We start from the raw sequence: 16,500 nt of genomic DNA, 5'->3' as shown, positions 1-16,500 counted from the left end.
TTCAATCCCGCCTGTATCTGGTAAATATCTTGTGACGAGGGCAGATAATTATCATTGGACACAGACTATAGGCTTTCCATACATAATGTTGTTTTGGTGGCGGAGCCTGTATAAGTGGATGAGATGGAGATGGCTGTTTTATGTAGTGCATTGACAATATTGATAGGCTTTTAGCCAAGTATCGGGAACACCATTATTGTCCTCATTTGACATTTGTTTAGAAATGGGCTTCAGATATCAATAATAATGATTTTAGATGTGCTCTAATTTACATTTTGGCTTACCTGAGTGATTAATTGCAAGATACATTTTTTGACACAAAAAATAATCTATTACTGACCGTAACAATTTGAACTGTTCTCTTTCGATCAACTCCAGTCTGATGCTAATGCCTTGTACTGATTTTGTGTTAATGCTATGGATTCTTTTCTCTTTTAGGTATAGACGCAAATAGTGATGTGGCTGTCACTGCTGAAGACCACGAAGGGCCGCTGCCTAGCAAACCTCAGAAAGGAATTGACTGGTTACTGGTATTTTCAATGATGTTTGTGGCTAGTTTTATTATTTATGCAACGTTACGGACCGAAAGCATTCGGTGGCTATTACCTGGACCAGAACAAGAACACCCTGAATGATTTGCGAGAGGACACGGTTGGAAAGGAGATATCATTGCCCCAGAAGAAATTACAATGCCTGGGTAATCTACTCAAGAAACATTAACCAGCCAAAGTTTGTGCTGTCAATAATAAAGACTGTGAACAAATATGGAAACATAAGTTTTTGCTTTATGAGCCCAAGGCAAAAGGATTTTACATAAAACCTATTTGAAGGGAAACTCAAGGCATTGAGGGAGATTTGCAGGAACTGGGCACCTTAGATTTTATACACTTTATGTTCAATGCTTTACTTGTACCACCACTGTGTGTTTAGCTATTTTAGGCCACACCGTGAGGGTTTCTGTTTTGTAAATGAGTTGGATGTCTCACATTAAGGCATTTTCCTCCTTTATTACTTAAGATGGATGGACATAGCACATATCATTCAGCACATAGGGATGCTAAAATGCAGAGTTTTAAAAAAGCAGGAAGCTGCTCTTTGCCAAAATTAATGGGGAAGGGTGGCACTTATGCAAAAGTGACAAAGGTATCTGCAAGGTGAGCAGAGAAGCAATTTCACCACAGGACAGTCACCAGCACCGAACATGTCAGTGATTTTTCCAGCGGAGAAAAGTCCTACGACCCCCTATATGTGATAAATGGATGTTGGAATACTGGAACCAGGTCAGATGGTACAGCTTCACTTTGTTACTTATGCACAACTCTTCTGAGCCCGTTTGTGAGTATTAATAACTAAGTGTTTAGAGTCAATATTAAAAGTTACATTGTTTAATAGTTTGTAAAAGCAGCTTCCTATGAAGTATGCATCCTCTACAGGGTTCATGGAGAGTAGTACCGGACTTGTAACCAAGAAAGGAATCTTGAGCCGAAGTTCATTTTCTGAAGCGCCTGTGTGAGGAATTCCCAACTAATGGAATCAAACGCATGTTTGAAATCCACTAAAATTAATGGGGGGTGGGGGGGGGGTGAGTGTGTGTGTGTGTGTGTGTGTGTGTGTGTGTGTGTGTGTGTGTGTGTGTTAGTTAGTGTGTGTGTTAGTTATATGGCGTGAGTTACAGTCATCTAAGGCAGTGCCTAATGCAGTGACCAGGCATAAAGCCATTTTAGTCTACATGCACTCGAGGCAACCAGTGTGTGAAGCTTCAGCAAATACCTCTAGGAGGTGGGGTGTCAAGAGGGGTGTGAATTGCTTAAAGAATGTAATGAGGAGGACATTTAGGCCCACACATGACTGCACCCCCATTATCACTTCTAGAATTACTTCAGGGGTTATGGTAGGGTCTACATATTTGCACTGATGGCATGACAGAGCTTACATTGATAGTTCTGAGTATGTGTCGGGTCACCTCTGCCTCAGTGACGCTGTGCTGCCTAAACAGTTTTTTTATTAATTAGTAATGGCTGAAGCTATCTCTAAGGAGCTTTGCGCTGCCACACAAGGGTGTATATTGATGGCTTAATCATAGCTATGTCCTGCTGGTTAGGGAGTCAGTTTAGTAATTTCTCTATTTTGTCTCCCAGTTCATAGTTGCAATGTCATCCAGGTGAACTTGGCTGTCTTTTTCCAGTTGTTTTAACTGAGTCTCTGTCGACTCGAGTATTATGAATGTTGTTGACCTCTCTTGGGAAAGAAGTATATAACTGCTCTAATTCAAGGACATCCGACTCTAGGGTTGTGGGGGCTTGCTTCCATGTTGTTTTACCGAAAGGACCACTGATGTTAGCTGTGAAGGCCTTCCATTTTACTGGGGCAGAGGTGAATGATCTGGAGTTTTGCTTAACGTAGGCAGTCGTCCAGGAGGTATGCTGAGAAGCTTGTGTCTGTTAGCCACCAGGCATTCAAATGCCACCATTTGCAATGATTATGGTATTATCCTCAGGATAAAATCGCCTACCATGATACAGCAACTCCGGGTGAGTGTTCCGAGATGCCCCGAAGTATCTGGACCCTGTCACTCCGATCATGCCAGTGGCAGGAAGGACGTTGTCCAAGCAAGAGAAGGACTTAAGCCGCAGAGTTGACGTTTAAGCTCTTTACCTCTGATGTCATGTCCTTCAAGCGTCGCACAGCCCCAACAGTGCAACCCAGCTGGGCAGGGTATGTGATTTGTGGCTTTATGTAGTTTTGGACTCAAAGAGTCTCATTTAGGAGGTGAGTGAGGACCTTGAGAGTGCTGTTGGTTAGGACAAGAGGTACTCACTAAACAATTTCCAGGGTATGCCCTCGTGAGAGCCAATCGCTATGACTAATCTTCCTTCAGATTACTTTAGAGATTGTGATTAAGAGAATTGCTGCCCTGCTAGAGCAGTTAGTGTTGGGACACTCTCGGAAGCTCTGTATCTCTGTTTTCATTCATTCATTTAGTAAAGACTGACTGGAAAACTCGAGTATCTGTATCTTCTCTGAAAGCTATATTTTGTACCTAGTTGGCGAATTTCTTTAAATTGTACTGGGCCTGATGGAACAGTGCCTAATGTGTTGCAGTACTTCCTCCCTATTTAATGCAGTCATTAAGTGTGTTCCGGGAAACAACACACTATTCCTTTGCCTCAGTGGTGTTTTCCACCTTGTGTGCTAACTCACTGTAAAAAGTGAAGCGGATTGACCTGATCTGCTTTGGAAATGCAGAGAACTACTAAACCCTCTGAAATGTAACAACGTCCCTCAACCCCCTCTCCTTCCCCCCCAAGAGGTATGTTTCCCAAAAAACGCTAAATACAAAGACTGCTGTTGCAAACAATGAACGCTAGTCACTTTGCGGACACTTCTGATTTGTTGCCATTCTCTTTTTTGTTTAAATATGAAGTCAGACTATATTTTCTGGGACAGAAAAGTAATCTGCCTGAGAATCAATGTGCACCCATGGCCTGAGTGCCCAAATGTACTGATGTCTGGTTCCCCTATGCAGATTTTTGTTGTCCTAGGCAAACTGGAATCATGCATGTGCGCCATGAAATAGGCCTGTCTTGTGGATTGCGGACTTGTTGGACCTGGAGGGGTGCCCAAAACGCTACATTCAACTGCCTTCACCAGTAACTAGGTAGCACGAGTACGATGGTGGCAGCATACAGTGTAGTGATCAGTGGGAGTGAAGATATGCTTTTTAACCTTTGCATTTGGAGTGAGTCCTACTGATGTACTCATTTTTAAAGTTCTCCTGGTGTGTGCTTAACTCACCCTTGGCCTACATCAGTTTGGTGTGAAGTGCTGCGCAGCACAGGATGATCTATCTGCGCTGTGTGTATGTGTGCTTGGGAAGGTTACAAAATAGCGATATTGCAGAACTGTGCAGTGCTTGCATGATGCTAAATGGACATGCTGGATTTATGTGTGCCTGTGAGTTGTACAATACACGAAGGATGTAGTGCTTTGCAGCATATTTGGAGTAAATACATGCACTTGAGTGAATGTGTACATGTGAATTGTACAATACATGGAGGGCCCTGGGTTCTATTTTGGGAGACCCAGGCCTGCATGGTGGAACATGGAGAGGAGGTAGAGAAATTCCCCTGACCGATATGGGCATCAATGCATTCTTGTAAACTGGGTGGGACACACTGGGGAGGGGAGATCCAAGCTTCCCTGTACACTTCAAAGGGGGCTCTTTGATTCAGTGAGAGGTCACAAGGAAGGGGCCCGGCCACATCTCTGGAAAGAGATGGGGCTGATATCATACATAATGTGGCTTGGGCCCTGGACTAACCTTTTGATGCATATAGCACTATGACTTACATCCAGGTGTGAACTCTAGTCACTCCTAAGGCTTGTGTTGAAGAACTATCAGAGTTGGAGTCACTCATGCTGTGGAAGAAGAGGGGAATGGACAATTCAAAGCAAGACAAACCAAAACATAACACTTTAAAGGCTGAGACATTCGATAATGAGGAAGAGTAATGCTTATCTGCCTGCTTCCAGGACTGAAGCCAGGTTCTTAGAAATTGTTCTAGGTGAAGTCCTGCTCCCACAAAGCAGAAGTTGTGTCTTGACTTCTCTTCGGCTTCCTCCACTATGTTCTTCAGTTTCCTAGCTGTTTTCTTAAGCCAGGTCACTGAGTTTTGCAAAGGCTGTACTATCCTCTCTGGTTTTACAAATGGTTCAATTTCAGTTTATATTGTATCGTTAATAAAAAAAAGTTACAAATGGTGAAAGCTAAATGATACAGCGCAATATAAAAAACTATTGCGAATGTCACTCATTCAGCCTCATACACGGTATATACTTTTTACAAATACCGGCGCAGTAAAACCGACCTTTAGGAGGCCTCCCTGGCTGGGTATGCCGCTCTCACGCGGCCCACGACACAACCCTTAAGGCATAATTACCCTCATGTGGGACGCACAAACCTACTGCCAGATACCACCGCAGCAGCCCTGCATCATAGAAATATAGCCACTGCGCCTACCACTTGAGCACAATATCCCGCCGAACTTGCTCGCGGAGGCTCGACAGGGGATACTTCCCACCCCTGAAAAACAGTAGCCGCACACCCGTGAAAGAGGTGTGCCTGGGGAGCACAGCCTACAATGGCACCGTTCCGCCCAGTTCTGACGCTAACGCCCGGGGGATACCCCCGGCCCGTCGAGAAAGCACATCATGGGCAAGGTCGACAAGACACACCTCGCGCCGGCCGCACCTCGCCTCCTGCACTTCCCAAACACCCCCCGGGCCCTGACACCGGAGGCGAGGCGTGTGTTTACAAGCGGGTTTTGAAGAGACATGTTTCCGGGGCCCAGGAAGAGGCGGATCGATGCTTGGAGTTGTGATTGTCAGGAGGGCCTCCGCATCCAGCCCGAGTAAAGTCTGCTGAAGAAGTATGTGTTTGATGCTGTACTAGCTCGAAATGAAAGGATGAGCCATAGGTGCATGGCCCTCTCTCTCCAGTGAGGACCTGCTAGAAAAAAGAGGAGCCCTTCCCTTCCTCAAACCAGAAGCTAGGCTAAAAGAGAGGAGCAACTCTCCTAAGAATTGAGCGTTTGATGGTTCACAAACTTTGAACCAATATATAATTGTGGGAGAAGGAACTGATTTGGCTTCCTCACCCTAATCACACGGCGCCGGAGCTTAGAACTTTTTAATTAAGGGATTCAAGCAAACTCAGAGTGAGAGGTGTTGCCAAGGCTCACAATCACATCAAGGTGAATCGACATATCAAACACAGCATAATTGAACAAACAGAGAGACTAGGAGTGGGACCACGAAACGCTTTGGTTACAGCGGCTCGAACCAAGGAAGCCTTATTTGCCGCGGGAAACTGCTGAGGTTCAGTCTCTTCTTGTGTTTCGTACAACCTTGGAGGATCCACGTATAAGTTACCGGATGTACTTTCATCTCGCCCTGAAGAAACTCCCTGGTAGGGAGTGAAACGCGTTGGCTGACTGTTTTGCTAATTGCACTTTGACTACTTTTAAAAGAATGAATAATATCAAATAAAGAACCTTTTCATATACAAAACTCTACATCTCTTTTGGACTTTTTCTCTGTGCGCCCCCATTCGAGCTAACAAACTATCTATGATCTGGAAAACACAGCGACGCCAATTAGCAGCTGACGTCGAGGGTGGCAGCACTTAAAACTTATAAAAGTTTGGAACTGGGTTCAAGGTGCGGCACTGTGTGGTCCGCTGCTATATTTTTGTGTACAAGACACAATCGAAACTACTTTTTGACCCTAAACACACTAGAACTAGAGAAACGGGCGGCGCTAGCTACATAGAAAGCCATTTGGAAGCTCCAGAGGACGAGCCTGGGGAGGTGAAACAAATGTTCGCTGCAGTCCAGAAAAGCTTACTGATGATAGATGGGAAGATAGACTCTCTGGCATACCGCATGGACAGAATGTCGGAACGGCTAGGTAAGCATACGGTGCGAATTGACATGACAGAACGCCGTGTCACTGAGGTTGAAGAGGCCCAAACCAAGACGCACTTGACTCGACAGCAAATGGCCAAAGTGCTCACGACCTTACAGGACAAGGCCGAGGACCTTGAAGCCTGGTCCAGATGGAGCAACATCCGCATTAATGGCCTCCTGGAGTCCACACAGATGCCCAAGGCAGAACAGTTCATAGAACAGCTCCTAATCACCTTGCAGGGCTGTAGCCACTTTCTCAGACATTTTCGTACTGGAAAGGGTACACCGTTCGCTGGGACCGCGCCCGCAACCAGTGGCTCCCCCACGCCCAATAATCACGAAAATGCTGAACTATCGCGACCAGGATTCTGCCCTGCGACGTGGTAGGGAACTGGGAGAACTCGAGTATGAAGGATCGGTCCTCTCCCTCTACCCGGACTTCACAATGAAAGTTCAAGAAGCGAGACGCCAGTTCACAACTGTAAAACGACAACTCCAGGATCAGAATATTGCCTACGCCATGCTCTACATGCTCTACCTGGCCAGGCTTGTAGTGTAGTTCCTATATTCCCAATAGGCTTTTCGCATTGGAATAATATATCCTATAGATTTGACGTAGGATTTATGTCAAAAGGTCTCTATCGAATATACTAAACTTAATTGTGTGTGTGCCAGCTAACTCAGAGGTCACTAAAAACTTTCTCGAATACACAAGAAGGGATTAGTTTCTGACAACCGCATAAACATGACAACTTTGTTTCCCAAGAATAAGAATATCTCTGAGTTGTGGAAACAATGGATAACTAGTTCACTTGTGCATGCTTCATTTCTACAGAGTTGCAGAGAAATAGTGAGACTGGCGTTTTCAATAAAAAGGGTTTATTGAACAGTCTTCTTTCTCGTGCAAGAGAAGTGAACTGCTACAATCGTTAGGCAGACTGCCAAGTATTATGCGTACATCGAATACAGTAATATGAAATAATACTGTAAGAGCATTGTATGGTTTCTAAGCCATATAAAAATACATACATAAATAACATAGACTAAAATACTCAACTGGTGCTTCTAAAATCCGCCTACCCCAATGTACCTAACCTAAGTCTAGTACGAGGGAAGAAGTAAGTATCGTCTTTTGCATAGGTTTAGTTTTTGCCAAGAATCTACCAAAGGTTTCTCTAGGTTCTAATCAGCTCCATACCTTAGAATGAAGGAGGTCTGGTATCTCTGTCTTGGGGACTCGATTTTCCCAACACCCCGCAAGGGGAGCCGGAAACACTGGAGCTGGATTCTCGGCAGGAGAAAGGCAGCTTCCTGATCAGTGCATCAGCTGGAGAGTCGGCTTCCTTCGGCACTTGCTGTAGCGAGCTGCGTCGGACAAGTAGGTCTTCGAACTGCTCTGAACCACCGTATCTTGCTATAGCAAGTGAAGGTATATTTATACCTTGAAGGTGTTTAGGAATGCCATAGTTTGACGTAAAGCCGGGCATATGAACGTCATAAATGAACCCCTGGGGAATAGTTGTTCATTGTAAAGTAACTGAGTTCTTAGAGAAATCAATATTCAAGCAAGGGGAAGTTCCCTAACGGCTTAAGCTGGTTTTCCAAAAAATCGTTGTGAAGTTTGGTGAACGGATGGAAGTAGCCATGCCTGTATTTGGGTAGCATGGGCTATGCCTTAATAAGGGATTGATTTCTATGCCTGTATACGGGCAACGTGAATTGTACCTATATAAGGGCATGTATCTGGAAACTGTCATCGGATCATAAAACGCCAAAGCTGAGAGTCACCCTCAATGGCTCAGATCCTAAAACACTGCAAAAGACACTAAAAGACTTTTTAAAGAAAGAGACAGGCGACAACAACGAACAGTCTGATGGAGGCTGCGACTGGTGGAGCAGAAGGTGGTCGGGACGATTCGGAATGACGCTTCTGCATTGGGGAATCTCCATCACTAAGACACAAACGGCTACCGTCTAGCTGATTCACGGGTCCTCGCTGGATGGCGGGTTTTAGCCTGCTGATTTGCTGTGATCTGGACACTACTTGGCCCTCCACGAGCCCCGCCAAGAGACCTGCCCACCTCAACTTTCGCAAGTATTTCTGAAATTCCGCGACCTACAGCCCTATGTCTGTGTTAATCTTATCCTTCTGTACCTGCTTTTAGATAGATGTGCTTATCGCTTTGTGACAGGAAAAGTTTTTTGAATAGTCATAATGCATAGCTAAGCTTTTCTTCCCCTTAACAAGGTGTGGCCAGTGGAGTCTTAGACAAGCTCGAATGTCCACGCTTATGTAAATCTACATGGAACTATTGCTGATGGCTGCCCGGGAACTATTGCTGATGGCTGCCCGAAGTGATGTGGTAACGTCCGCCCCTACATGTTACACACCACGTGGCCTGTTGCCAGAGGGTACTCACGGGGTGGGTAAGGAGAAGGGGAAAGGGAAAGGGGGGAGGGACAATGTCCCTGCTAAGTTGAGGAAGGCATGGCATGGGTGGGGGGGAAGGGAGTTTTGTTGAATTCTTTTTTGTTTCTTATGGTTTGTTATTCTACTGCGACGAGAACACCACACCGGGGTAACACAGCTACCAGATCGGGAGAGTTACAGTCTCCTAAAGGATTAGTCATTAGGGAACACTCGCACACTATAACTGAGGCCCCACCGCCCCCTACTTAGCCCACATGGAAGATATACTACGGTTACTAACATGGAACGTTGGCCTCAACGATCAACGTAAAACAAGGAAAGTCATGGCGTACCTAGCTAGACACAACATTGACATAGCGCTGTTGCAGGAAACACACCTAACCCTGTCTAGTCTCCCACAGGCTCGTAAACGGATATGTGGTACCTTTCACGCAGCAGGCTGTACCTCACATGTCGGGGGGGGGGGGGTGCTTACCTGGGTTAACCCTAGAGCCCAACTCACCCTAGAGGAATTACACATGGACTCTGAGGGCAGATACACAATCTCTATATGCAGAGGCAGGGGTCTGGCATACAACTTAGTTAATGTTTATGGGCCCAATTATGACTGCCCCCAATTCTTCTGTGATCTGCGTGCTCTAATGCGCCAATTACCAACACTCCTGCTTATTTGGGGGGGTGATTTCAATTGCAGACTGAACCCGGACAAAGACCGCTCTGGTGGCCCCCCATGGCGCCAGTCCATGGCAGCTAGAACAATTACAGATACCCAACTTGAATTGAGAGACAGCTGGCATTCACGCTCATCTTCTGCTGGTGGATTCACACATTATTCCGCCCGCACAACCTAGACACCAGGATTGATTGGTTTCTGGTGCAAACCCTTGTGCATGCCACTCGCGATTGGGTGGTGTTACCTTGCTCCTACTCAGACCACTCACCAGTACTCCTTATACTAGCGTCACCTACTAAACACCACCCCCATTCACCTGGCGGTTTCCCCCTTATACCCTATTAGATGTAGTATTCAAGGCTTACATTTTGGAGACCGTAGGCACATTCTTTACCACTAATGTTGGCTCAGTTGAACAGTTTGCTACGATCTGGGAGGCTTTTAAAGTCTACATCCGAGGAGTAGTCATCTCTAAGCATTCTGGAGTGCTAAAATCCATAAGAGGGTGGCTTGCGCTGCTGGAACAGACCCTCGCAAGGCTAGAACGGGAGACACTAACGGGAACATTGAGACCAGTGAAGACCTTAAGTCCACCCTGGAACAATATCACCAAGAGGCAGATAGAGAGATTAAATTGATAGGAAAATACGCCATAGCGAGAACATATGGGAAGGGCCTCTCTAGCATCACTCAAGAAGGGACGGCACGCAGCAACACATTCTATTGAGCTTAATTCGGATTTGGGTCACAAGATAACCGACCCGGATCAAGTGGCTGAACGTTTCAGGGTCTTCTACGCGGACCTTTGCTGTGAGAAAGTGCCATCTTTCTTGCATTGGTATGCCCCCACTTTTTTCTGACTGCTGATGTGCTTTGACTGAGTGTGTCCTGGGCTCCTGCCAACCAGGTACCCAGGGCCTACGTTCCGTTTCCTAAAACTGTGTAACAACTAAACCCCAATTGACATCTCTGGCCACCTGTCAGCCCCTAGTAAATGGTACCCAGGGCATGGTGACCAGAGAAGACCCCTGAGGGCTGCAGCACTTATTGTGCCACCCTCAGGGGCCCTGTATCCTGACACCCACACATTGCCTTTGCAGGCTGAGTGTCTAAGTACAGAACCAAACAAAGAGTCGTCATGGCACACATCCCTGTGTGCCATGCCCACAGAACCCACTGCCCTGGCATACTTCAGTCACCCCTCTAGCTGGGTGCCCTATGCCAGAGGTGTGGGCACAGGTGCATGAGCCCTGTGCCCCTACAGTACCCAGGGCCATTCCTGGGCACTGTAAGTGCAGTGATGCCATTAAGAGTATATGGTGCTGGGTCGTTGTCATTACGAAATCCACAGCACCATAATGGCTACCCTGAAGACTGACAAGTTTGGTACCGAACTTCTCAGCACATTAAACCCGCACTGATGCCAGTGTGGGATTTAATGTAAAATGCACCAGAGGGCATCTTAGAGATGCCCCCTGAAAACCTAGCCTACAATCCACGTCTGGGCTGAGTGGCTGCAGAGGCTGTCACACAGCAAACATATTGCTGGACCCCTGGGTGGAGAGCCCCCGCTCTCCTTGGCCTGCAATAATGCACATCCTGGGTGAGGTGCTAGGTCTCCTCCCCCAGGATGGGCAGGGGGAAGCTTCAAAGGCATGCCGTCTGTGAGCTTCTCCAGACCATTTGCTGTAGCCAGCAACTGGCCCCCACCAGTCCTGACCCCCACTCTGGCAGGAAGACTGGCAGGAAAAACTACATAAGGAAGGGGGGGTGCCAGCCTGTGCCAACCTCACCCCTCAGGTGGGGAAGACGAGGTGAAGCACGACCCCGGGCTCCGGCCATCTTGAAGATGGGGAGCCCTGCCCAATCACAGCTAGGCTCCTGCTCCCCCTCCCACAGGCGGGGAGCAGGCTAGGGGTTGTACCCACCCCAGGACAGGGACCTATTGGTCCCTGTCCTTGCCCTACCTGTAACGCCCCTAAATTCAGTATTTAGGGGCTCCCTGAAATTTCCTTCCTCAGATCCCGATAAGAAAAGAAGAAAGATGATCAAGAAGAAGACCTGCCGTGCAGCTGCTAACAGGACGACAACAACTGACTTGGCCCCAGCCCTACCGCCCTGTCGATCCTGGAACCTGCTCCTGCCTAATCCCGGCGACTCCTGCGGACAGCAACCTTGGGACACCCAGAGGACCTGCCGCCTTTACCCTCTTAAAGCCTCAGACTCGCTGCTGCAACAACACCCCTGGTGCCAGCTAGGAAGCTCATTACCAACCCACTCTGCACCCGCCGAGCCCGGCCCGTGCCTGAGTGATCCAGGACCACAAGGACGTCCCCCCCGGCGACTGGGACCCGAAGGCCAGTGCTCAAAGACCCTCCTTGACGACCCCCGACGCCGCCTGAAGCCTCAGGACAGAGGACCCCTCCGACCGCGACCAGCAGGGGGTAAGATTTCCCAACCTCAAGACACCCCGGCGCCCCACGGCCCCCTGTGCCCAACTCCTGGGTGCCGACCTATCCCCCGAGATCCCAACTTACTCCTCGAAGTGTTGGTCGCTCCAGAAGATCCTTCGTCCCCGAGCCTGCGGCCTTTGTTCTCTTTTCAAGTTCCTCATTGAATAACATTGAGCGCCCGACGGCTCAAAAGCACTCTGCACCCAGCCGCCCGAGTGCCCCTGGCAGTGCAACATGTACCCTATCCTACTTCCCCAATTGCCCTGAGCAAGTGACCAGGAGTCCAGCTCCCACAGCTGCGTGGCCTGCTAGCCAGCAGCCACCAACTGGAGGCACCTTTCCCTCAATGGAAAACATTGGGCCTAACTACCTCTGCACCCGGCAGCTCCTGTGCTGCTGGGGGTGAACCAACTGTACTTACCTGACCCTGGGTACTCCTGAGTCTATGCCCAGAATCCTAACTTCACCAGCCAAGTACTCACCTGGAAACCGATAACTCACTTACCTGCCATTGGATAACATTGACTGGTTTGACTAAAAAAATCTTCTAAGTGTGAAGTTTTGGAAACTAAAAATATTCATATAAAATCACCCGAATTCCAAATTACTCACCTGTGACCAGGGGAGAAGCCAGTACTGTACCTTGTAGTCCAGTACCGAACCACAAAAGTAATCCTTACCGGGTTTACTAGTAATCTGTATTTTCTCCATAGGAATCCATTGTCTACTTTTCTATGAAATTTCTTCTGTCTACTTTTGATAATTTGAAATATTCTGTAAAAATCATACGAAATACTGAAACCCAATTACTCACCTGTTTTAAGTTGAGACCCCAGTGCTGGACCCAGGAGCCTAGTACTGGATTACAAAAGTAACGAGATCATACTTTACCTGTAACCTGAACTTTCTCCCATTGGATAACATTGCTAATTTGTCATTGAAAAGTTTCTAAGTGTGAACTTTTAAAACAGCTTTATATTCCTGAAAAATCACTACCATAATTAAAACTATTTTACTAAATTGGTTCCAGCTTAGACCCCAGGACTGAACCTAGGATCCAGTCCTGGAACTACCAAAGTAATCTACAAAGTAATCAACTGTACATATATGATGAAAACCCATTGAGCTGAATGCTATAGTGTGTTTAGAATTGTGTTGCCTACTGCAACCCCTGTATCTATTGTGTTCACAAAGTTTATTGCCTCTTTGCAAAGTAATTACATGAGAGCACTCATATCAAGAAAAGTATATTTTTATACCTGTTGGTCCTAAAAATAAAACAACTATATCTGTTGATATAAAAACAATTGGCCTGGGGTTCAGTCCTTGAGTGTGTGAAACCTTTTGCTTACTGAGTGTGTATAACAAATGCTTTACACTGTCCTCTGGTACTGCCTTACTGCTCGACCAAGCTACCACTTTTGAGAGTAAGGTCAGTCCTGACTTTAACCTCTGTTATACCTCTGGGGTTTGTGGACTCTATACACACTGTACCTTATTCTGGTCCAGTATATATAGAGCCGATTTCTCACATTTGTGGATCAGCGGTGGGATACAAACTTGCATTTGTTGGACTACTCGGTTACCATCTGATCACACGACAGAACTCATAATTTGCCTTTAGAATTCTGAAATTGTTTTTTTCCAAAATACTAAAAGTCTGGTAGGGCCTTATTTAAGTCCCATTAGGATTTTAGAAAAATAAAAGTCACTATAGTCAGGGTAGAGGGTTAGGACTATCAGGTTAGAATGTCTCAACCACCCCCAACTATTAGTGAGGATAATATTGCCGAGGACCTGGTGGAGGAGCTCAACCTCACACTTTACTTACACTTAAATTTCAGAGAAGTAAGGTCCTTATGCAAATTGAAAAATATACCAGTTGGACTGCATCCAACCAAAGTAGGGCTCCAGGAGCTTTTGGCTTAGTATGCTAAAGGCCACCCCTCTGAACAGGGTGATGACCAGTCAGAGGAAGAAGAGGTGCTAGAGGAGAAGGAGACTCCCCACTCCCCCCCCCATCCCCCAACCATCATCTCTAGGGAGAGGAGGGGCCCTGTACCCTTAACTCCAAGAATCACACTCTGGGACCCTAGGACCTTCACAGGTGAGCCAGGGCCCAGAGGAAACATTGGGACTAGCCCCAGTGAAGAGGACATCTTGTTAGCCAAGTTGGCCAAGAGATTGGATCTAGAGTCCAGACTCCTGGCACTGGAAAAAGAAAGGAAGGAGATGGGCTTAGCCCCTATCTCTGGTGGCAGCACTAACAAGGATAGAGAGGAATCTTATGATCCTAAAATCCCCAAAGGGATTGTCTCTAAGTTTGAGGGAGGTGATGATATCACCAAGTGGTTCACAGCCTTTGAAAGGGCTTGTGATATGAGAATAGTGAAGAAACCTTTACGGGGGGCACTCCTGTGGGAACTGTTCTCTGGTAATTACAGAGACAGGCTTCTGACCCTCTCTGGGCCAGATACAGGGTCCTATGACCTCATGAAAAAAACTCTGATTGAGGGATTTGGACTCACTACTGAGGAGTATAGAATTAGGTTCAGGGGGGCTCACAAAACCCAGACCCAATCATGGATAGATTTTGTAGATTACTCAGTAAAGACACTGGATGGTTGGTTAACTGGACACAATGTGCATGATTTTACTGGACTTTATAATTTGTTTATGAAGGAACACATTCTGAGTTTGGTAGATGTAGGTCTAATTTCTCCCCAAGAATTGGGAAAGAAGGCAGACCATTGGGTCAAGACTAGGGTGACTAGGACAGCCACTGGGGGTGACCATTAGAAGGTGCTTACAAAACCTCCCCAGGGGAAAGGTGGTGAGAATCCCCAAGAAAAAAATTCTGAGTCTTCCAAAGGGCCTCAAAGACCTGTACAGGTGGGTGAGTCCCAAACTACTCCCTATGTGCCTCAGCCCTATAGGGGGAAGAACTTTGATCCTAACAAGGCCTACTGTAACAACTGTAAAAAGTTGGAACATATAACTGTAGACAAGAACTGCCCCTACAATAAAGCCCTTAAGGCACCCAATACAGCTACTCCAGGGACAGTGAATCTACAGATGGGATCAGAGGAGTGCCCAGAGCAAATCTGGGAATACACTCAAGCTAGTCTAGTCTCCTTGGGGGAAATGGAGTTTGCCACTGTAGCTGGTTGGTCACCCAACTGTAAAAAGTATTTGCAATACCCCTCCATCAATGGAACTAGAGTAGAAGCCCTGAGGGATACAGGTGCCAGTATCACTATGGTGAAAGAAATGCTGGTTTCCCCAGAGCAATATTTGATTGGGAAAACGCACCCAGTCACCAATGCTGACAGCATTACCACCCAACACCCTATGGCGACATTAGGTTGGGGGGAGGTTACTGGCCTGACACTGGTAGTGGTCTCGCCACAATTGCCAGCTGACTGTCTGCTTGGAAATGACCTGGAAACCTCAGCCTAGGCTGAGGTTGAGCAAGTAAGCCATGCAGCCATGCTGGGTATCCCTAGACTGGTATGTGTGCAAATCAGAGCACAGAGCAAAAGGAAGGGTGAAAAAGTAGGTTTGGAGCCTAAAAGTATGGCCCAACCAACCAAGAGAAAAACACATAAGACTGGGGGACGAAGCGTCTACACAGCAAGCCTCTCTGGACCCCTCTCCTCAGGGAGAGGACTTGGAAACCCTAGAAGGAACTGAGCCCATGGAGCTTGAGCCTTACCAGTTTGGACTCCTGGGCCCAAGGGGGCCCACTAGGGAAGAGCTGTGCCAGGGTCAGCGAGACTGTCCCACTCTTGAAAACCTGGGGCAGCAAGCCGTTTCAGAAGCACAGGGAGGTGTCAGTGGTACCCATAGAGCTTATTGGGAAGAGGGATTACTGTAGGCTGAGACAAGAAACCCCAATCCTGGAGCTACCAGGAGAGTGGTAGTGCCGCAGAAGTACAGGGAGTTCCTCCTAACTTTAGCTCATGACATCCCCCTAGCTGGACATTTGGGGCAAACCAAAACTTGGGAAAGGCTAGTTAGACACTTCTACTGGCCCCATATGAACCAAAAGGTGAAGGAGTTTGTGAGCTCCTGTGTTACCTGTCAGGCCAGTGGCAAGACAGGTGGCAAACCAAAGGCCCCCCTGATACCACTCCCAGTGGTGGGGGTACCCTTTGAAATGGTAGGTGTGGATATTGTGGGTCCACTTGAACCTTCCACAGGGAACAAATTCATTCTAGTAGTAGTGGATCATGCTACTAGGTACCCTGAAGCAATTCCCCTTAGGGTTACCACATCTCCTGCAGTAGCCAAGGCCCTCCTGGGTGTCTTCACCAGGGTAGGGTTCCCTAAGGAGGTGGTTTCAGACAGAGGTTCCAACTTCATGTCTGCCTACCTGAAACACATGTGGAAAGAGTGTGGGGTGCAGTACAAGTTTACTACCCCATACCACCCACAAACCAATGGCCTTGTTGAGAGATTCAACAAGACATTGAA

At 47.1% G+C, this 16,500-nt stretch overlaps 1 protein-coding gene and 1 long non-coding RNA gene across 2 annotated transcripts in view; one reads left to right on the top strand and one right to left on the bottom strand.

Annotated features, from left to right (window-relative positions):
- The window catches only part of TXNDC15 (thioredoxin domain containing 15), a 69,221-nt gene extending 68,458 nt beyond the window's left edge, over window positions 1-763 (top strand). The window contains exon 5 of the mRNA XM_078653262.1: window positions 439-763. Within this exon, the coding sequence (XP_078509388.1) occupies window positions 439-635 (197 nt within the window). The 3' untranslated portion in view covers window positions 636-763. The remainder of the gene's footprint in view (window positions 1-438) is intronic.
- The window catches only part of LOC144769225 (uncharacterized), a 341,045-nt gene that overhangs the window by 61,522 nt on the left and 263,023 nt on the right, over window positions 1-16,500 (bottom strand). The window lies entirely within an intron of this gene.

This window comes from Lissotriton helveticus, chromosome 7, assembly GCF_964261635.1.
Source record: "Lissotriton helveticus chromosome 7, aLisHel1.1, whole genome shotgun sequence".
Taxonomy (NCBI): domain Eukaryota; kingdom Metazoa; phylum Chordata; class Amphibia; order Caudata; family Salamandridae; genus Lissotriton; species Lissotriton helveticus.
This window is presented reverse-complemented; position numbering and strand designations above follow the sequence as displayed.